General features: G+C 34.5%; 4 protein-coding genes across 12 annotated transcripts; 1 reads left to right on the plus strand and 3 right to left on the minus strand.

The window, feature by feature from the left end:
* Positions 1–651: 651 nt before the first annotated feature.
* On the minus strand, positions 652–13,492 carry LOC145116568 (Putative thiol-disulfide oxidoreductase DCC). Of its 9 annotated transcripts, none has more exons than XR_013712187.1 (7): positions 13,249–13,492; positions 12,810–12,867; positions 12,620–12,727; positions 12,431–12,523; positions 12,247–12,329; positions 11,443–11,511; positions 10,172–10,377 (listed from the first exon to the last, which is right to left on the minus strand). XR_013712187.1 is itself a non-coding variant. In XM_079052901.1 (6 exons), exons 1-5 carry the CDS (start codon positions 13,463–13,465, stop codon positions 12,248–12,250), a joined length of 558 nt encoding a protein of 185 aa, XP_078909027.1. In that variant the 5' UTR covers positions 13,466–13,492; the 3' UTR covers positions 652–1,027; positions 12,233–12,247. The 9 variants fall into 9 exon arrangements, 3 of the variants coding, with proteins under 3 accessions (XP_078909027.1, XP_078909028.1, XP_078909026.1); XR_013712192.1 differs by having other exon boundaries at positions 11,443–11,534; XR_013712191.1 differs by having other exon boundaries at positions 11,443–11,585.
* Positions 1,843–2,394, minus strand: LOC145113465 (uncharacterized). Its single transcript, XM_079049556.1, has 2 exons — positions 2,196–2,394; positions 1,843–2,105 (listed from the first exon to the last, which is right to left on the minus strand). Exons 1-2 carry the CDS (start codon positions 2,392–2,394, stop codon positions 1,843–1,845), a joined length of 462 nt encoding a protein of 153 aa, XP_078905682.1.
* On the plus strand, positions 9,493–12,195 carry LOC145116567 (putative polygalacturonase At3g15720). The gene is made up of 10 exons (XM_079052899.1): positions 9,493–9,592; positions 9,794–9,949; positions 10,219–10,359; positions 10,526–10,696; positions 10,787–10,810; positions 10,907–11,114; positions 11,200–11,281; positions 11,455–11,560; positions 11,644–11,760; positions 11,871–12,195. Exons 1-10 carry the CDS (start codon positions 9,506–9,508, stop codon positions 12,099–12,101), a joined length of 1,323 nt encoding a protein of 440 aa, XP_078909025.1. The 5' UTR covers positions 9,493–9,505; the 3' UTR covers positions 12,102–12,195.
* Positions 13,493–14,467: 975 nt separating the features above from the next.
* LOC145110903 (uncharacterized protein At2g34160-like) lies at positions 14,468–15,689 on the minus strand. The gene is made up of 5 exons (XM_079047217.1): positions 15,455–15,689; positions 15,202–15,250; positions 14,916–14,978; positions 14,756–14,820; positions 14,468–14,683 (listed from the first exon to the last, which is right to left on the minus strand). The coding sequence occupies exons 1-5, from the start codon at positions 15,572–15,574 to the stop codon at positions 14,588–14,590; spliced, it is 393 nt and encodes a 130-aa protein (XP_078903343.1). The 5' UTR covers positions 15,575–15,689; the 3' UTR covers positions 14,468–14,587.
* Between the last annotated feature and the right edge of the window lie 5,271 nt (positions 15,690–20,960).

Raw genomic sequence — 20,960 nt, forward strand, 5'->3', positions numbered from 1 at the left:
GCTCAAAGTAATTGGGAAGGTCATGAGGGTGATCTTTAGAATGAATAGACAAATCACTAAAAGGAAATATATCCTCAAAAAATTTCACATCACGAGAAACAAAAAATGTTTTGGTGTCTACATCATAAAGTTTCCATCCTTTCTTGCCAAATGGGTATCCAACAAAGACACATTTTCTACTACGACTCGCGAATTTATCACCTTTAGCTTTTTTATTATGAGCAAAACACAAACACCCAAAGGTTTTGATGGTAGAGTAAGATGGCGAAGTACCAAACAGGATCTCAAAAGGAGTTTTATTGTCTAGTAATGGGGACAATGTCTTATTAATTAAATGAGAGGCAGTAATCACACATTCTCCCCAAAACTTACAGGCAAGTTAGTTTGAAACATGAGAGCCTGTTCGATATTTAAAAGATGTTTGTGTTTTCGTTCTACACGACCATTTTGTTGTGGAGTACCCACACATGAGGTTTGAAAGAGAATGCCTTTTGTAGAAAAATAATTCATTAAACAATTAAATTTCGTACCATTATCACTTTGAACAATCTTGATCTTTTGGGAAAATTGTCTATGGACCATTGCAACAAATGACATGAACATTTGAAAAACTTCAGTTTTGTCAATCAAGAAGTATATCCACACAGCACGAGAATAATCATCAACTATGGTTAAAAAATAGTGTGCACCACAACTGGAAAGATATCTGTACAGTCCCCACAAATTACAATGAACTTTTTTCAAAAATTCTACTGGTTTTATTAATGCTTAAAGGAAATTTTTCTCTAGATTGTTTAGCTCGGAAACAGACTTCACAGACTTTATTCATACTACCCCGCAAACTACTAGTAGGAATAAGGGATTTCACCACTTTTTCTGAGGGATGACCCATTCTTCTATGCCAAAGTTCAAGAGTTGATGAGGATGAAGCTCTATTGGCTGAGACATGCTGAAAAGAGTCGCCTTTTCCAAAGTAGTATAGTCTGTCCCGTCTAACTCCCGTTCTAATCCGCTTCCTCGACCGGTCCTGTATCGCACACATGTAAGAATTAAATAATGTAATGCCTTTCATATCATCATTCATTTGAGAAACTGAGATCAAATTGCAATTCAATTTTGGAACCAAAAGAACACTTTTTAGTGTAATTTTGTCAGATAAGTGCACACTACCCTCATGGGTAGCAATAACTTTTCTACCATTCGGCAGTCCTACTAACAAACTCGAGGTTTTATGAGTATTATGAAGCCAAGAAAAATCTCTTGTAACATGATGGGTTGCCTTAGAATAAATTATCCAAAGTCTCTTTTGCAACATACCGTTTAATTGTTCTTCAGGGATTTTTTGAGGTGCTCATCAAACCTGTGAGTGCCTTCTACTGCTCAGCAGTGAAAAGCAATGATCCATGATGATGGTTTGTAGTCAACGCGTTTGCATGTGCCGAACCTCTTCCACGTCCACCAGATATGCCTCCTCTACCCCCACCATCAAGCTTACTTCGATCCTGCTCCCACCATTCCGGATATCCAACCAACTCAAAACAATTCACCACCTCGTGCCCATTTTTATTACAGTGAGAACACAGAAGAGATGACTTGTCTGTCTTCTCTCCTCGCCCCCTTCCTTTGTTGTTTGTGTTGGTTCGGACAGAAAAACCCAAAACATCAGCAGGTTTTTCTTCGAGGACCACATTAGCAGTCCTTACGCTCATATTGTACTATCAATTGAAATGCTTTGTCAAGTGATGGTAACGGGTCTTGTGAAAGTATACTTGTGCGTAAAGTAGAGAAGTAATCAGAGTTCAATCCCATAAGAAATTTATGGAACATGTTTGTGTCTCTCCTTTATTTGTCTTTGGTTCCAGCAGTGCAAGCATTACAACAGGTACATGTAATCATCGGTTCATGCTTGTGAAGTTCTTCCCACAACGCCATGAATTTCCCAAAGTACTCCGACACTGACATTGTTTTCGTTTGTTCACACTTGGCGATCAAACCCTTGAGTTGTTGGGTTCTTGGTCCATTAACAACATCATAGCGAGACTTGAGCGTATCCCATAGTTTCTTCGTGTCTCTATGCTTCGCCAAATAGCATTTTACTTCAGGATCTATCATGTTCATAATCTACAATACTAACATGGCATTAATGGTATTCCAATCAGATTCCGTGATTGGAGGAATCCTTTCGGTGATCATACCATCTAGGAACCCAAATTTTCTTCGTGCTTCGAAAGCCATCTGGATATCTCCGGCCCAGTCATCGTAATTATCACCACGTAGTCTCGTCGATGTGATGTAATCACCGGGTCGGTCTTGAGGGCCAAGATAGAATGGAGAATTCGACTCAATTTTGGGAGTCGATGATTCTCCAAATGTTTCTCCTGTCTTTCCTGTCATGATATTAGGTTTGTGTACACCATGAAATAATCGATACAAGTGTGTATGCGATTTTAATGTGTGTATCTCATTAATCACAACGTTGGTACTTATACATCAGAGATCTGTTTGGATCGGATTACAAATAATCCTATCATATTACAAAACAAACTAATAGATAAGAATTACATTCAAATACATAATAGCTAGATAAGAAGATAAGGTTGATATACTTCAACAGTTTTTGAGGTATCCGACTTATATCTAATGGATCGGATTTTGTAACAACTGTAATTCGGGGCTAGAAGTTTTACCCACATTAAGAAAAAATTTATAAACTTAAATAAAATTGATGGACTTGAAAATTTTAAAGTCAATTAAAAGATTAATATGTGTTAAATTGAAATTTAAAGTTTAAGGGACTAAAATTATCAATTTCGAAATCTTAAGTAAACCTTGACCTAACTAGGTTTGTTTGGGGTCTAAAATATCAACGATTTTACTAAATAGGGTAGTTCCATAAAAATATATGTTAGATGTTAAGTTTATACTTAATTCGGGTTAAAAGTGGAAAATAAAAATTTAAGGGACTTAAATTATCTAGTGACCAAAGATTTAAACATAAACCCAATCTCCCTCCTTCATTTCCTTGAACGGTTTTGAAGAGTGTAAAAGTTGAGAGTGGTGCCTTTTGGAGCTTAGAGAGAGTTTAAAGCTAACTTTAAGAGTTCTTGAAGGATTAGTGCTAGAATCTTAATAGGAAACTCAAAGAGGTAACCATCGTTGTAACATCCGGATTTCCAGGTATGTTATTTTAATTATTTATTTTTGAGGATCATTGATCTACTCGACGAGTTGGTGCTATAACTCGTCGAGTAGAAGCGGGGTGGCCACGTGAGTTTAATGAACTACTCGACGAGTCCAAGAGTAGACTCGTCGAGTAGGCGCTGTAAGTGGAAACCCTAGATCCCTGGGTTTGGGACCTATTTAAAGGCACTTATAGCCTCATTTGCCACACCTCACTGAGAAGAAACCCTAATCGCCCCTTGAGCTTGTGAGAGAATCTTGAGCCTTACTTGAGATTTGTGAGTGCATTTTGGTGAAGGAAAGGAAGATTCCAAGCTAGGATTGAGAAGAGGCTGATAGATCTACTGCTTATACGACCAAGAGCTTCTATTAGAGGTATCAAGTTCGAACCTTTCCCTTTTATTTGAGTAGATCTCTCATTTTGAAGATTAGGGCTTCTTTTCCTTTCATTTTGGGACTTTGAGGATTTGGGGTTCATGAGGAGGCTTGAACTCCAGATCTGGACCTTAGGAGGTCTCTAGCACCCAAAGGTTCCTGCTTTATTCAGCCTTGATGGTATTTATGAGTGAAAACCCCATTTAGATCATGTTCTTGGCATTTCATGCCCAAAATGCCATGCATGGACGTAAAGTTTATGACTTTACGTGGTAAATGAGCCCTTAGAGTATGGATCTGGAGTTTGAGGAAGTATTCCGCCTTAAAATCGTCTGAATGCAAGCTGAGTCTTAATAGACTCGCCGAGTTGATGAGCCGACTCGGCGAGTAGCTTAGGGTTTGTCCCGATGAGTTGAATCATGCGATAGCTCGACGAGTTAGGGGTTAACTCGACGAGCTGGGTCTTCCTGAGTTCACTGAGAATCGATGGGACTCGACGAGTCGCACGAGTGCACTCGGCGAGTCTGGTCAGAGTTGGACCGTTGACTGGAGTTGACTTTCGTTGACTTTTAGGGTTGGTCAACATTTGGATAATTGGACCATTGGAGGGGTAAAATGGTCTTTTTCCCTTCTGGGAGATTATAGGAAGGGATTAGTCTAGCCTATGAGAATCGTTGTTAATTAGAGATAAATTACTTAATGTGATTAGGCGGATGCTAGATCGGGGATATCGAACACGAGAGTTTACTAGACATCATACGAGGTGAGTCTTCTCACTATACCTTACCTAGGGTGGTAATTATGTGTGATCGGAAGGTCTTATGTGCTATGACGAGTATGTGATATATGTTTCTATGTGATATGTATATGTTATGTATGTATTGAGTAAGAATGGTATGGACCGGAAGATCAGTATGGTATGGACCGGAAGGTCAACAGAGTATAGACCGGAAGGTCAGCAGTGTATGGACCGGAAGGTCAATATGGTATGGACCGGAAGGTCTACTCAGTTTGTGGGACCGGAAGGCCTCTGAGACATATTGACCGGAAGGTCTCGTAGAGCTACAGTCTCGAGTGGCTTATGTGTTGTATGTAGTATTTTGAGGAACTCACTAAGCATGCATGCTTACCGTTTATGTGATATGTGTTTCAGGTACTTCAGAGGACTGCGGGAAGGCACCGGCATGATTGTACACACACACTATGTTTTGGGAAGAGCTGCTGGGGATCCTGGATTTTATGAGATGATTTTGAAAACTTTGTTAAATGAATAATTGGTGTTGAACAATATGATATATGTTTTTATGAATTAAAAATGAAAATTTTGGTTTGAATTTTCACGATGTTACAATCGTTGATCATCTTATTCATTCTAGTAACCTAGGGTTTACATTTCCCTTAAAATCCAAAAATGATATGTTGATTAGGAGTTAAATTGAGTTTCTAGTTTAGATTCTTTCAATAGTTAATCATTTTGTCAACAACATCCTTTAAAGTTGTTTGATTTCAATATCATAAGTAGTTTTGGAAGCTTGCAAACCTTAAATCGGTGAAATGTTGATTGGAAGCTTTAGATCATGAATTTAATGTTATTCTAAATTAGAAATGAGTTTCCTAATCTCGAATGAGGTTAACTAATCCATAATATGTGACTAATAACTTCTAATTTGCCATTGTAGTAATTTCAAGCTAAACTTTGGACTTTATGAGTTCATTTAATGATTTTAAATCCAGATTTGCTTTTGGATGGATTTGAGTAGTTGGATTATCAATCTAATTCATTAATATAGTTTAAACTTATCAAATGGAGTCATTATTTTAGGAGCTATTTGCATTTATAAAGGATTAAAGATTGTATTGAAGTTTATGAACTCATTTAGAGAAAAAGTTGAATTTAAACCTCTGGATCTCTATTTTGTCCTATAAATCATTGGACCGGTGGTGAATTGTGATGTTTTAGTGACTAAAACATGTGCTCGAAGTTGTGCAAACATGTAGTTTTACTCAACTGAGTGGATTTACTAGCTCAAATTCACTCAACCGACTAATGTCCTGACTTCACATAAATGAACTTTTTCTATCCTTTTTCACTTTGATTGCTTCCATTACTTTCCATAAGATTAATTATGATGGAAAATCTATTTTGCGTGTGTAACTTCAGTTTAGATATCTAGAATGTAATTAGTCATTAATTACTTAAATTGATGTTAATTTTAGGTGACCACTAAGTGTCTAATCCAAACTAGGATTGAAGTGTTGTGTCTACACTTGTTAAGGTGAGTGTTTATTCAATAATACAAGTTTGTATAATACTTTAATAAAAATAAAAGTGTTTTTTTCTCTATGAAACCCTATTTCTAAGTTATACGAGTGCTATAAGTATGTTTGTACATTCATAAATGTATTTTAAAAATATTTTAATTTAAATGGGATTTTTTGATATTTTGAACTTGGTTTTGATAGTGAATGTACATCCACTTAGGATGGATTAAGAGTTAAAGACTACATTCATAGGTAACCAATTTTGAACGTTAGAGTTAGTGACTACATTCTAAAAGGACTCACATGCACTAGGGATTTGTAACCTCTTAAGTAGCACGAGGGTGATGGCTTCCAAAAACCTAGTTTTGATGGGTATGAGAACTGCGACATTTCACACGGTGTCATAGGGTATGAGAAGTGTGTTGTATGCTAGCGTCTATCCTCACACATATAACATCCTTAAAATTCAGTTTAAGATGTTATAATAAGTTAATGTAATGGCTTAGGTGTTTGTTTTTTGTCTGTAGATCTTTTTGGCCTCTTCTGTTTGTTTTTTTGAAGACTGCAGGCCTAAAAATGTTTGTGCGTCCTCTTTTTGGCACAAATGTGGATCATAGTCTTCTAACATCTTCTAGCCTAAAAAACACATATATCTTTATTTTTTTAGTTTTTTTTTAAATTTATATTTAATCCAACTTTATTAATGATAAACAATTTGAAAAAAACAAGTTACAATACTTTTAAAAAAAGTTCGACGACACAAACATGACATTTTTAATAAATTTATAAATATAGATTTATTACAATAATGGTCGTTGAAATTATTTATATAAATATATAAAAAAAATCATTATATATTCTTATGTTTTTTATGCCAAATTTTATAAAACATTATTTAATACAGTATCATCAATTTCTTGGGAAAATATTTATTATACGTTTTTAATTGATTTAATTGAAAAAATCGAAGTTTATTTCCATCCATTTATATGTCAAATTCTTTGATTCTTAATTACAATGTTTATGTATAACTTTACGACCAAAATTGTTGGTTTTTATCAAATATATATGTTAATTCGTATCATTTTATTTTCACTTTTTATACAATAATGCATAAAAGTTGATCTAGATTTGTTAATTATTTATAACAAAGTCATAAAAATATTAAATAATCACTTTGAAGTTTAAAAAAATCAATTTATTTAGATTTTAGTAGCTTGTAGATGTTAAAAAAACCATCAGTCTTCTTTTTTCAGACTGCAGACGTTTGGTCTACCTCTTCTACTGCAGAAATTTACAAATGTGATCCACAGACTGCAGACATTTTGCACCAGAAAAAATAAACAACACCTTATACTTCTTCTGTATTTTGAAACTGTACTTACGAAAAAAATACAAAAATGAAAAGCATGTCTCTTATGTTAACATTGATTGTTAGAGTTTGTGGCATGAGGTCAACTCTTCATGTTAACAGTTAGAGTTAGAATGTAACTGATTATGTTAGAGAAAGACCATGTCACCAACTTGTTTGTTAAAGATAGTTAAGAGTTTTCTTTCTTCTTTTGATCACAACATATATTGAAGTAAGAAATAAGATGAAGAATTAATTTATCGGTTCTCTTTCATTCTTGATTCTCGTTTTGTCTTTTCCAAACCCTACAATTATTAAAGTTACATACTTACATATATTTATAATTTTTGCCCTTTGTTCTTGAATATTCTGACTCCCTTAGCAAATGGAGTTTTGCTCAAATATGACAATCTCGATTCATATATATAAAAATAAATCAAATATCTTCTGAACTTTTACATAAGCTTCATTTTAACCAATTACCCCAACCAAAATATTTTTATATGCACTAATATCTTCTGAAATTCCCATGCATGAATCTGAACATTTTTTAAATTTTGTAATAATTAACCAACTATAACTTACTACTTTGTCAAAAATATTATGTTAATTCGTTTGAGATTTCATATTCTTTTTTTTCTTTTACTGAAAACGTTTGCAGTCTCATTTCCGATCATGAAGTTATTGAATTTCACAAGTAACTGGTTACTTGCAAGTTAGCTAGATCCATTTCCAATTATTAAGAATTGGATTCGTTAATAGTTTATACAACATTACTTGTTACATACCTGATATAATATATTAAAGATATACGATATTTATTCTTGGGAAAAAAATCTTGGTCGTTAATGACTGTTACACGATATTTGATCGGATGATTATGATCAACAAATGTCTTTTTAATTTTATCTTACTTAAAGTTATCTAAATATAGTTGAATATGAATTAAATATTTTTTATCAAATTATCTAATACACAAAACATATTATAGCTAAATTTCCCGATTACAACAAACCTCTCTCAAGTATGACTAATGACACATGCTATTCATTTATTATAGACAAAATTTCATGATTGATTACTGTGACTCTAAATAGTTTCACTCAACTATCCGACCCTGTCTACTTTGACCCATACTACCCAACTCATGAGTCACACATTTATTTTGCCACCTCTAACGTTATTGATTGAAAACACAACATGTGAACCAAAAATGAAATTACTAACACCAAATTACTGCTTCTCCCATCAATTCCTAAGTAAAGTTTACTTAGTGGTTACTTTGAATTGAAACCAAAGCTTAGTTATGTTTAGGAGATATAATAAGGGTATGATATCATTTAGAGTCCAAATAACCCCCCTTTAAGCGTGAAAGGTGGTGTGTGGAGTATAAAACTGCAAAGATCCATGTGATTTGTAAATGGTTGCTTTTTCCCGACTTTAATCAGCCCGTACTTAACCATTTTACAACACACATTCAGCCGTATATTTCGTAATCCATATTTTAAGCAAGACATTTGCGTTTACCAGATTAATTACACATGTCATGTCAACATAACCATTTCTAAACTTTACTATGGGTCACAAAATTGATTTGCACTAACCAATTATATTTTTATCTAGATAATAAATTTATGAATATGATTACAAAAATTTATATTATTTGAAATAATAATATATTCTTTTAACAAATAAAACAATTTAAATTATTACAATATGTTATTGACGGCATTACACCCGTTTAACGGATTTTCCTTTTGACAATTCTTTTTTCATATAAATGGACTGAAATCTACATCTCTAAATAAGAGACTAAGTTGAAAATATTTTATTAACATTGCAATGACCAAGTATAACGATATACATGATATACAAGTTAAACCGATAGATTTGTAGGCTACAGAGCCATCAGTTAAAAAACCTATATAACGTGTGCAAGTGTGTATTCATTGTAGTTTTTTTGGTGTAAAAATAATACGTAGCAAAGAAAACTTCTAATAATAATGCATACCTTAAATAAAAAGATCGTGCAAGAGACCATACAAGAATCCGAGCGTAATCGCTCTAGTCATTTTGTATTCTCATCTTATAGCTCTATATATACCGTAATTATTGGTCTTATAAATTATCACATTCTTAAAGGTGGAAGTATTTGTACACAATGTTGGGCATTGTACTTTATGACAAAGTTACGAATCAGTAATTCAATTGGTTTCTTTAAGTGGTAGCAATAGCATTGTGTAGAAAATTATAGAAACTAATAAAATAACACCTATATAGCTTCACCTTAAAGCACGTATATATATGTGAGTGTGAGTTTATTGTATATATAAATACATGCACACACATGAACATGAGAGTACGGACACATTACTGAGAACTAATTGTTGGTTACATATGATATCTTGTCAGATTACCAGAATGGTGAGAGCCTTCTTTCATTTTCAAAGTCTTTTTGCAGATTCTTAAACCAATACAAAAAAAAGAAACTAACCAGGTTTTGGAACAGGGAGTGTTTTGTCTTTTTGTAGGCATTAAATATGGTAAAATTATTTGGCAGTAATTGTGATCCTCACATATAAAGATGCATACTCAGTTTTACTAAAAGTGAAGTTATTCATGCAGGTTCATTTGGTGACATTGATTGTGGTCTTGCTAACATGCATGCTTTCATTTATCTCGTGTGCTACTGGTGTCACAAAAGTCAGTCTTGCATCCACCACCATTTTTAACGTGATGGCATATGGCGCTAAAGGAAACGGGAAAACCGACGACTCACCGGTACTCAAACTCCTTCTATATAGTTCTAGATTGTACATTAAGCTTGTACTGTTATCACACAGATCAGGACATGACATGACATGACAGAACAAAACAGAGTCTTGTACTTTGTTTGACGTGCATTGGACTGGGACTGATGTTACGGGACAAAAATTGCAACTTTTCGTCCCGATCTCTCGTCTGTGCAAAAGACGTAAATACCCTTCTCATGTAACAAACGAATGACAGTTGTATGGTACAAGTTTATAAAGCAGATTATACATATACAGGCTTTTGCGAATGCATGGAAAGCGGCATGTCAATCGAAACCAAATAAAAAGAGTATATTAGTGATACCAGCAGGGAGGACGTTTTTTTTGAAGCCTATGGATTTCAATGGTCCATGCAACCCCTCCAGTATCTTTATCCAGGTAAGTATATGCATATAGCTATAGATAAATTTGGTCAAAGTCAAACAACATGCATTTATGCTAAAAAACATAACATAGTAATTCCCAAAAAGGAATCATGTATGTGACTATCTAAAAATAAAAAGACACATTATAATCACATGATCTTTAAAACTGTCAAAAACAGGTGTCAGGAAACATTGTTGCTCCAACCAAAAAAACCGATTGGTTTGGCCATCATGTTGACACGTGGCTATCTTTTAATACCGTGAATGGTCTTACAGTCAGTGGAAATGGGAAAATAGATGGAAATGGACGTATTTGGTGGACAAATGCCTGCATTGGTTCTCCACTACCAGTAAGTTAATTATTTATGTATTTTATTTTTCTAATTTTTATCTCATATAAGATAAAAATTCTTACATATTATTATTCCACTTAATTTCAGGGTACAACTTGCCGTGCACCAGTGGTAAGTAACCATTATCCAGGGTACAACTTGTAATGCACAAGCACTGCAAGTAGCAAAGTAATCAACTAACCATCATTATTTTTTTAAAAACTTTAGGCAATACAGTTTAAAAAATGCAACAGTTTGCGACTGAATGGGTTAACACATGTAAATAGTCCACGAGTTCATCTCTTAATGACCAAATGCAATGGTGTTATTTTTTCTAATTTAAAAATCATCGCCCCTCAAACAAGCCCCAACACTGACGGCATCAATATCGCAAGTTCCACCAATGTCAACATACGTGACTCCGTTATCGGAACAGGTATTTCCATTTTTACCCTTTTTTTTCCAAATTCGCTCGTTTTTTTTTTTCAAAAATATCAATTTTTTTCAAACCCGCTTTTTAGGAGATGACTGTATTGCTATTAGTGGAGGTTCATCTAATATCAAAATTAGCGGGATCATGTGTGGGCCAGGCCATGGAATCAGGTAGCTTATACACATTTTGAAACTTATAACATAAATAATTAAATAAAATCATTAATTCATTACATACAAAGCACAAAATCTATATATATATATATATATATATATATATATATATATATATATATATATATATATATATATATATATATATATATATATACCTTTTTGTGTAGCATTGGATCATTGGGACATGGGGGATTCGATGTGGTGGAAAATGTAGATGTGCGAAACTGTACCATGAAAAAAACCCTAGCTGGAGTAAGGATCAAATCTTATCAGGTAAGGATTCCTTTTTGGACTATAACTGAAAAAAAAAAGCGTAAATACAGGGACCCTTTTTAACTTTCTTTTTTTTTCAACAGGGAGGAACTGGTTATGCAAAGAAGATCTCATTTTCAGGCATTAAGTTTGATGCAGTTTGGAACCCTATCATGATTGACCAATACTACTGTCCCACTCAGAAAGATTGCCTAACCTCAGTAAGTATCAGTGTCAATCTATAAATAGTAACTTAGATATTGAATGAAAGTTGTTTCCATTTCCAACCCTTAAAATCTAAATCATTAACACTTTTCTTTATGTGACAAAGACAACAGCTGTGAAGTTGAGTGACATAACATTCAGAGGAATCGCAGGGACATCAAACATGGACAATGTAATAAACATAAGTTGCAGTAAAAGTGTTGCATGCACAAATATTGTGGTGGATAGTGTGTATATCAAGTCAGCAATTCCAGGAAGAAAGGTTTATGGGACTTGTATTAATGCCCATGGAAGAGCTAGCCATGTTAAACCTTCATTAAAATGCCTACAACCTTAGACCAACATTTATTTGTTATTCCCCCCTATTTGTCAATTGTCATTTGTATGCTTACTTTAACCTTTTGTAATAACATATGAGCTCCTTCTGATAATGAACATCTTTTATTTCAGTAGTACATAAGAAGTTACCTTAGAATGAGTACCTTAAATTTCACAGGACTCTGAACGACCAAATACTGCGTAACGGTTGTCCGCAATGTTTTCATACACAAAATTCCTAATGAATCTGCAGGAAAAGGGGAAAATTTAAGAATGAATAGAAGATTAATCAAATTGCATTCATTAGTAAAAGAGAGAAATGAGAGATCAGTGAGGAAAAGGTCTTACAAAGGTACAAACTGGAGAAAGAAAGCTAGTTGGGGAAATGGCAAGTCTATGTACTCCATGATCTTCAACACAGCCTCTGACTTAATATATGACCTGAAACACACCAGAGTCCTTACTTAATTACCTATGCAATCTCAAGGTTGATGAACAATATGCTACAGTAATAGCAGGATTGGTGTATGACTTTACCTGTTCTTCTCTACAAGTACAACACTTGAAATATCATCAGGAGATCTTCCAGATCTCTGTAGTAGATTCTTTCCTGCATCGCTTTGTAGGGCTTCAAACCTTATTCTCCTGAAAACGAAGGCACACCATTGAATCAAAACTGATTTGTTTTGGTATAATTTAACTGAATCAGAAGGATATGAATAGAAACCTTTGTCGGTCATTATCACGTACAAACTTGACGCCTCCATTACATAAGTTGCAGACACCTAGCAAAATTGAACAGCTTGTTTTACGTGGTCACATACAAACAACGCTGCACATTATCATCTATCACAGGCACGACTAATAGATGATTGCATATATCAAAACTATCGCATGATTTCTGTAGATCATGTGATATTTCAGAGAGCGTTTCAAATTATGAAGTGTTCTTGCTTCCACGTTAGTAATACACGAAACAATTACACAAACTTCATTTAAATTAGTGCGTCTATCATCAAACCCGCACGATTAATCATTTTGGGCAAAAAGTTATGCAAACCTAAGTTATTACAGATGCAGAGACTGTAAATTTTAAAGGCTGTTGAAAATAAATACATAATTCGTGAAACAAAGCATCGTTGATCGTAAATAGGTGTTATTATTACCGTCAAATAGCATGATAGGCCTGGTATCTTGTTCGAAGAAGCTTGATGTCGCATCCACCCAATCCACCGCTTCGACACTGCGCGGCGGAGAAGATAAGTTGGCTAGAACTGCAGATCGGCGGCGACCGGCGATTCTGACGCGTACGATTGGAGGTAGCACGCTAAGCCGTGCGCTGCTAGCAGCAAGAGTAGGAGCTGCAGGAGGAATGAGCGCCATTTCTGTTACTTACAGTTCCACGAATGACGAAATTCATTTATGTAATTCTTGAGATACTCTGATTATATTTGTGGGTCTTGAAATGTCCACGTGGAGTTTCAATAAACTAGGATTGTGGAATTCAGAAGTTGTTCAAAAGCTTTCTTTGACAATTAACAGATTTATTAATTTACCCGTCTGTTTCATTTCGTTGTTATAAAATTTCGTTACACCAGTTCGTTTTAAAATTAATATTACCAGTTTAACATTAAAACAGTTACAATATGCATATAGTTGATGTTTTCTCTTTGATCTTCTCTTTATAAATAGAAGTAGAGTCCTCAAATGTCCATTAACATCATGTTAATATGGTCTCAAGACTACTTTTAATTACTCTATGCATATTGAAAGCACCACTTTTCCCCACATTTATAGACAACCATTGGACATCTATTTATAGATCTCTGTGAGAGATCGTGTTAACAAACACATTGTAGTGGAATATATTATATATAAAGGGGTATACTTTATGTCTAACTAAACATCTTTATATAATTATATCTAATCTAACATCTCATTATCATTCATAATATATTAATAAAAGAATATATTTTATAAGTGTGGGGTATAAATATTGAATACATGAGGTGATTTTAAAATCACCCTTCAAAATTCATCGGTAGTTGTCTTGATCACTTTGATGTTTACTATTAGTGGGTTGTGTCAGTTTTTACTTTGTTTACTATTTGTGGGTTCTATTTTTTTAGTGGCTTTTTGCATGGAATAGTAGGTTTTGGATAAGAAAATATCGTTATAAAGTTATCTATTGTTAAATGTCACTACCTTCCATTTTAAGAATTTTCTTTTTCTTAAAACTACAGTTCTGCAATGTTGATATTGAATTTTTTTTTTTTTTTTTGGAGTTAATGATTTAAACTCTTCATGCCAACAATTTGTTTGACCTTTTTAGAATATAAGAGTTTTGTGTAGAAAGTCAGACAGCATAGATACATAAGGGTAAGATGACAAAAACAATAATGCAAATTTAGTTAGAAGATCAAACAGAAAAAACAATCTTAATACCACAAAAAGCTGAAAACAACTCCATATAGAAATCACACATACATTCTATTATTCTCTCTTTCAGTTCTGCTCTTCTGCATATCCCAATTCCCTCTCCTCTTGTGCAGCAGCCATTAACTCATCAAAGTTTTCTGTCTTCCCCAATACTATTTCAATCTGAACATACAATTTTCAAAACAATCAATTATCAACAGAATAATCAAATCACTGGAAATTTTACATTTTTACCTTGGCCTTTTGGACAGGTCTTCCCCTGGATTCCCCCTTCATCTCTACAGTTGATGTCATTATTTCTGCATATACACATGCCAAAAGTGTAATCAAACAACTTTATAAATCTACATTTGTCTGTAGTATACTTCTGTATCAGTTATAACTTATAACTCACTCTTTTCTACAGCGAATCCATTGTTCTTCAAGATTTCTGCCACTGTTACAACGGTTGCAATTGCTGCAAAAATGGTGTTATTGTAAGGAGGGGTACTTTGAAAAACGAAAAGGAGATTAATAATGGGCAAATTGAAGTGATAATCAATGCTCCCATCCTCCCTTCAGCAAATTTTGTAAAACAAACCATGGCATGTAATAGAAGCTTTAAACTTTAGAGATTCCAGAATTATTAAGCTTCAAACGAGAATAAAAATGGCAAAACATGGAAGTAGATAAAGCAATACCCATTCCAAGCGCTGAAAGTTCCACCTCGTTATGCTGCTGCATATACCTCTGATGTACAATCAAAAGGACAAAAAAATGGTTATAAATTTACAAATTAAACCGTATAAAAACCCTAAATACAGAGCAACATGACGCAAACGGTTATGTCAATAAAGACTGATCAACGAAGATTGCGTACAAGAAATATATTCGAAGTGGAAATCAAATCAAAAGGAAGGGTAGAGGGTTTCTGATAGGAATTAATGGAGTTACCTTGGCAAGATTGACGTAGAAGAATAGAGGCTTCTTGGTGTTGGAAACTTGAATTCGGTTTTTCTTGTAAGAATCGGAGGACATGTTTATGTTGCTTACTCCATCTGTTATCTCTTCCATGATCGAATTTGAACTCAGAAAAACCCTAATCGTGATACGATCCAACCACAGCCGCAGAGAGAGGTCGAAACAGATAAATGAACCCTGGACGGAACTCAAACAGTTTAACGGATTACAGTCTAGAACCACACGGATTGTTTTACGGTAAAAAGTTTCAATTTTATTAATAAAAAAATTATAAATTTAGCTTTTAATTTGATTTTTTGTCTATAATAATATGATTGAAAAAACTATTTCTCATTCTAATATATTTTCAAAAATATTTAACATATTAGTATTTTTTTCATTTTTTTAACTTTTTTTTTTTTTTTTTTTTTTTAAAATATATCCAACTTTTCTCCATTTCTCTTTTATTTTACATTTTACGGTTTTATTTTTTTAAATTTAAATTTTTACATTTTTTTAAATAAAAATTTTTATTTATATTTTTAATTTTTGTTTTTTATTTTAAATATCTATTTTTTATACATACAATTTTTTAGCCATCATAAAATTAAACATACAATATATTTTAAGATGCAAAAACTCCAACATTACACATACAATGTTTTTAAGATAAAAAACACTCAACATTGTTTGTTAAATATAAAAAATAAAAATAAAAATAAAAAACTCCAATATTGTTTGTTACAAAAAGAAAAACATCACAATTTGCTTGAACTTGAACCGGTAACAAATCCTTACTTATAAAAAAGATTAAAAAATAAATAAATAAATTAAGAGAATAGCCACAACAATACCATAAAAAAATATTATCTTTTTAATTATCTTGGCTTAGACGGACATTGTTTTCGATTATGACCCGATTGCATATAAACTCCACAAATAGTGGCATTTCTTATTCTTTAATATTCATACCATTTTTTAATCTTGTTGAACGAGGACGACCTTTTTTATTTCGTAATAGTTCTAAATTTAAAAGTAATGCATTAAATGGTGATTGTGGCCAATACGCTTCATGAAAGCGGGGAGAACTCGGATGCTCAAGTAGCACAATAATATACAATCGTGTAGCATTTATCAAGATATTGCCAACTATTCAAAGAGAGTTTGGCACGTGCATTCAAGACATGAGAACAAGGATATTTAAATGTCTCCCACTTACCACCTGTGCAAGTTTTTTGTTCCAAATTAACTACTTGCACATTTCGACCTCTTTAAGTTATCAACTCAAATATACATTTTTCTCAGTTAAATATCTTAATGAATGTGCACTTGTTCTTGCCATCAAAACTACTTGTTTTGTAACAGCATGTGGAGTATGTGCATCTCCATTAGCTTGAGAACTAGATCCTAAATGACGTCTCATCTCAAAATAATGCACCATTTTATAGAATGTAAGTTGCACACAAGTTGTAATTGGTAAAAAAACGAGCACCTTTAAGTACACTGTTGAAAATCTCTGACAATTTTGTTGTGAGTAACCCATATCTCCTTCCACCATCGCGTAAAATCATTCTTACTCGTTAATTGCTTCACAATCTAATTGTCATCAATATTCAAATTTGTTCCTTCCATATTAGTAAAAGTTGAAGGTACTTGAACATTGTTGTCGAAAGGTGCTTGTTCATCATTTTCATCTCTAATTCCATCTTCCAAATTTTCATTTAACTCAAGTTTATTATCTATATTCATCACATTAGTTACAACAGCGGCTTGAGAGATTATAGAAAAATTATCATTGTCAATCATGTTTATAATAGAATTTATCTACAAAACAAATAAATACAAACAAAAACTAATCAAAAACTGATCATATCATCTATGACAACAAGAAAAAAGAAACATAAACAAAGAATCAAAATCAAGAAAGAATCAAAAATTACAATCAATTCCATTTAAAAAAACATAAAAAAACAAGTTGTGATAAAATCTATCTACAAAAAAAAATCAAACAGAAGCAAAAATTGATCATCAATTCGGTGGAAAGGGATCAGAATCAAGAAAGAATCAGAATGGAACGAATTAAACAGAAAAAAACGAGCAGAAAAAGAGGTTGCATACCTTGAAACCGACGACAGGTTATGGAGCCGGTAGGTGGTCGGCGACGGGTAGAGGAGGCCGCAGGTGGCCGACGATAGGTAGAGGAAGCCGTAGGTGGTCGGCGATGGGCGGAGGAAGTTGTTGGCCGAAGAACGACGATTATAGCCTTAGTTTTCGATTTTTTTTCTGTTTTGTTGTTTCATTCTATGAGGCATGGACAAACTTTTTTTTAAAAAAAAAAAGACAATAATATTAGTTTTAAATTTAGAATAATACTAATAAGGTAAATATTTTTGAATGTATACTAGAATGGGAAATAGTTTTTGTAACGACTCAAAAATCAAGGGTAAAATTTTCATTTTTATTATGGCGGCGTGAGGTGGCAGCCACCATCTCACGGTGGTGGTGATAGGTTTTTTAGGCCAAAATAACAACATACATACAACAAAATCTCCAAAATAAACACACACAATAAAATACACACACACTCATCCACCCTTGTGGCGGCAGGCGGTGGTTGAGGATGACAGCCACCACCTCACGGTGGTAGTGGTGGTGGCTTTTCTCGTGAAGTCCGGCCAAGCAAACACACGCATATACATAGCTCGATCGTAGAAGCAACCCACATCAACATATGCTAAAAACAAAATGAACACCACCACCCACTTGGTGGCGTGCATCGGTCGGAGGGTGACTACGGGATGAAGTTGTCGCTGGAGCGGCGGCGGTGATCGTGACTGAGGCGTAGAAACAGGAGGAACAGGGGAAGGGAACGAGTGGGAACCATGGTGTAACATCCTGTTCTGGATTGTTTTGTGATTTAAGGCTCGTGGGCCTTAATCCGAGTATGAGAAGGTTTTGAGGCTTTGAAAGAGAAAGGTTAGGCCATTTTGGGATGTGGGTGAGGTAGGCTGTGTGCTAAAAGAGTTCGGTTTGTGCTTTAGAGCCCAAGTGTATTGTTAAAGGCGTTGGCTCGGGCTTTTAATGAATTTTGGATCTGAGTTCGAGTGGGCTTCAGGAGGAATAAAGTTGATAGAAGTGTAGGGCTTCTCGTTAACTTTTCATGGATATAAGGATCGTCGGAAATGGATTTATAACGAAGAAGTTATGGCTTTCAGAAGTTTTGTGGTTTTAGGCTTAGCCGAGTACGCTGGGCGTACACAAAGCGAACGCTGGGCATACTGGTGAAGAAGGAAGTACGTTGGGCGTATATTGGAGTACGCTGGGCGTACTGACCAGGGGTGGTCGCGAATGTTCTTCGGAGTACACTGGGCGTACGCCAATCAGACCTGAACCCTATTTTATGGTCTTGGACCCTATTTAAGCTCCTTATCTCATAACCTAACCCTAATATCTTCAGCCTCCATCCCTCTAAACCCTATAAATCGACCCTAAGCCTCCATTTGAGTGATTCTTGAGCATTTTGGTGATTTAGTGATGTGACAACCGTTAAATTCAAGTCAAAGTCAACAAGTCAAACCGGTCAAACTCAAATTGTACTTAGATGTTCAAAGTTATTCTATGTATAAAAAATGTACATTTGTATGTCAAAAATTCAAGTGTCTTGAAGAATCTATGTGTTAACAATGTAAAAACCCTAAAAAGGGAGTTGAACGCATCGAAACACGACTAAGGACCCTTGCGGGGACTTAAAACAATCATAAACAAAGCATAACGGGGTTCACGAACCTTGCATTATGAGATTATACAATAATAATGGCTAAGGTTAAATCTCTCCCAAATCTCTCCACGTATGTGAAATCTCTCCCAAATCTCTCCAAGTATGTGAAATCTCTCCAAGTATGTGAAATCTCTCCCAAATCTCTCCAAGTATGTGAAATCTCTCCCAAATCTCTCCTAGAATGTGAAATCTCTCCAAGGATGTGAAATCTCTCCCAAATCTCTCCACGTATGTGAAATCTCTCCCAAATATCTCCAAGTATGTGAAATCTCTCTCAAAATCTCTCTCAAAATCTCTCTCAACTTTTTATAGTCATCGCGACCCTTAACTTGGCCAAAAACCGCTTGAAACGGGGAGTTAGATCGAAAAACAGCTAATTAGAGCCGAAGCCCCTCTTAGGAGTCGAACCCTTCTAATGGGACCGAACCCTCCTGTCAGAACCGAACTTGTCAGAAGCACCTTCTCGGACCGAAGCTCAGCAGACCGAACCGAGACCCTCGCATCTTCGGTCCCTCCCTTCGGACCTTCGGTCTCCTCTTCCCCCTTCGGCTCTTTCTTTCCCTTCTCTAGAACCGAACCTCGCAGGTTCGGTCCATATTACCCGGTTTTCGACTACTTTCGCTTCCTAAGCCCGTTTTTGACTTTGACGGGATTTTTTCACCAAATTCATATTTTTATCATTTTTAACCCCCAGAACTCTTATTTTAATTAACTTTCAATGATTTATTAATTAAAATAGCTTAGATTATCAAGTGGGTCAAGTGTGCCCACTTGCCCTCCATGTGTCATCCTCTCATTTGCCACCTTATCCACATCACACAAACCAATGCACACATCACTTCAAACTCACAAGTTGCTCCAACAACCTTATATATAAAGAAATCCCTGGAGGATTTCTTGATTTACTTGCTCATTTCAAACATACACACACTTCTCATACCACCTCAAGAAAGCTTCTTTCTCTCTACTCCCCACCACCTTGTGCAAGTGTTCTTGAGTTGCTACTGCACTTTTTGGTAAGTATTCCATCTAAACTCAAGTGTTATTCCATAATTTCATAACACTCTTGGATCATTGACTCATGTCTTAACGCCAAAAATCGTTCTTAGGATCATCCAAGTCTTCACGTGTTCATCAAGTGCTCGTGACTTGATATTCCTTAACTTCAACCTTCCACTCTTCAAGTTATCACTCAAGGTGAGTTCATAACCCTACATTTTCCCATTTTCTTTAGTTTTCATCAAGTGCATGTACTTCAGGTTTATACCTTTAAAATGACTACTTGCACATCTCCATAAGATTTTTCTACAAATTATGGTGATTTTTACAAAACGGCCTATCACTGCAGCATCAAAGTCATACCATGTTGTGAAGATGAACATTTTCACCCTGGTTTGAGACCACCAAAAATTATAGGAAAATTTATGGATACAGTAGACTCTTTTTCCAAATACTCAGAGTTTACGGATTTAGTTTTCGACGTACGATGATTTTTCTATAAATATTCTAAAACAGTGACAGTTAAGGGTAAAACTGTCAAATACAGGTTTAAGAGTTATTCACACCTTGTAACATGCTGAGCAAGGTGTGTATGATTTACACTTAGTATTTTAAATATCATTTGATGGAAATACAAAGACATGCATAACAAGGTTTCATTCAAACACACAACACTTTTGATAAACTATAATAGGTATAGTTTGAGCACTTCGTTTGACAAAG

The sequence above is a fragment of the Lactuca virosa genome, chromosome 5 (genome assembly GCF_052849685.1).
Source record: "Lactuca virosa cultivar CGN04683 chromosome 5, Lactuca_virosa_CGN04683_v6, whole genome shotgun sequence".
In the NCBI taxonomy this organism is placed as follows: domain Eukaryota; kingdom Viridiplantae; phylum Streptophyta; class Magnoliopsida; order Asterales; family Asteraceae; genus Lactuca; species Lactuca virosa.

Coding starts and splice junctions, on each gene's coding strand:
- LOC145113465 (XM_079049556.1), bottom strand. CDS start 2,394: ATGACAGGAAAGACAGGAGAAACATTTGGAGAATCATCGACTCCCAAA. Junction 2,106..2,195: donor AAAATTTGGGTTCCTAGATG/GTATGATCACCG, acceptor TGAACATGATAG/ATCCTGAAGTAAAATGCTAT.
- LOC145110903 (XM_079047217.1), bottom strand. CDS start 15,574: ATGGAAGAGATAACAGATGGAGTAAGCAACATAAACATGTCCTCCGAT. Junction 15,251..15,454: donor TCTACGTCAATCTTGCCAAG/GTAACTCCATTA, acceptor ATTGTACATCAG/AGGTATATGCAGCAGCATAA. Junction 14,979..15,201: donor ACTTTCAGCGCTTGGAATGG/GTATTGCTTTAT, acceptor CCATTTTTGCAG/CAATTGCAACCGTTGTAACA.
- LOC145116568 (XM_079052901.1), bottom strand. CDS start 13,465: ATGGCGCTCATTCCTCCTGCAGCTCCTACTCTTGCTGCTAGCAGCGCA. Junction 12,868..13,248: donor GCCTATCATGCTATTTGACG/GTAATAATAACA, acceptor CAATTTTGCTAG/GTGTCTGCAACTTATGTAAT. Junction 12,728..12,809: donor CGTGATAATGACCGACAAAG/GTTTCTATTCAT, acceptor CTTCGTTTTCAG/GAGAATAAGGTTTGAAGCCC.
- LOC145116567 (XM_079052899.1), top strand. CDS start 9,506: ATGCACACACATGAACATGAGAGTACGGACACATTACTGAGAACTAAT. Junction 9,950..10,218: donor GGAAAACCGACGACTCACCG/GTACTCAAACTC, acceptor ATACATATACAG/GCTTTTGCGAATGCATGGAA. Junction 10,360..10,525: donor CCTCCAGTATCTTTATCCAG/GTAAGTATATGC, acceptor TGTCAAAAACAG/GTGTCAGGAAACATTGTTGC.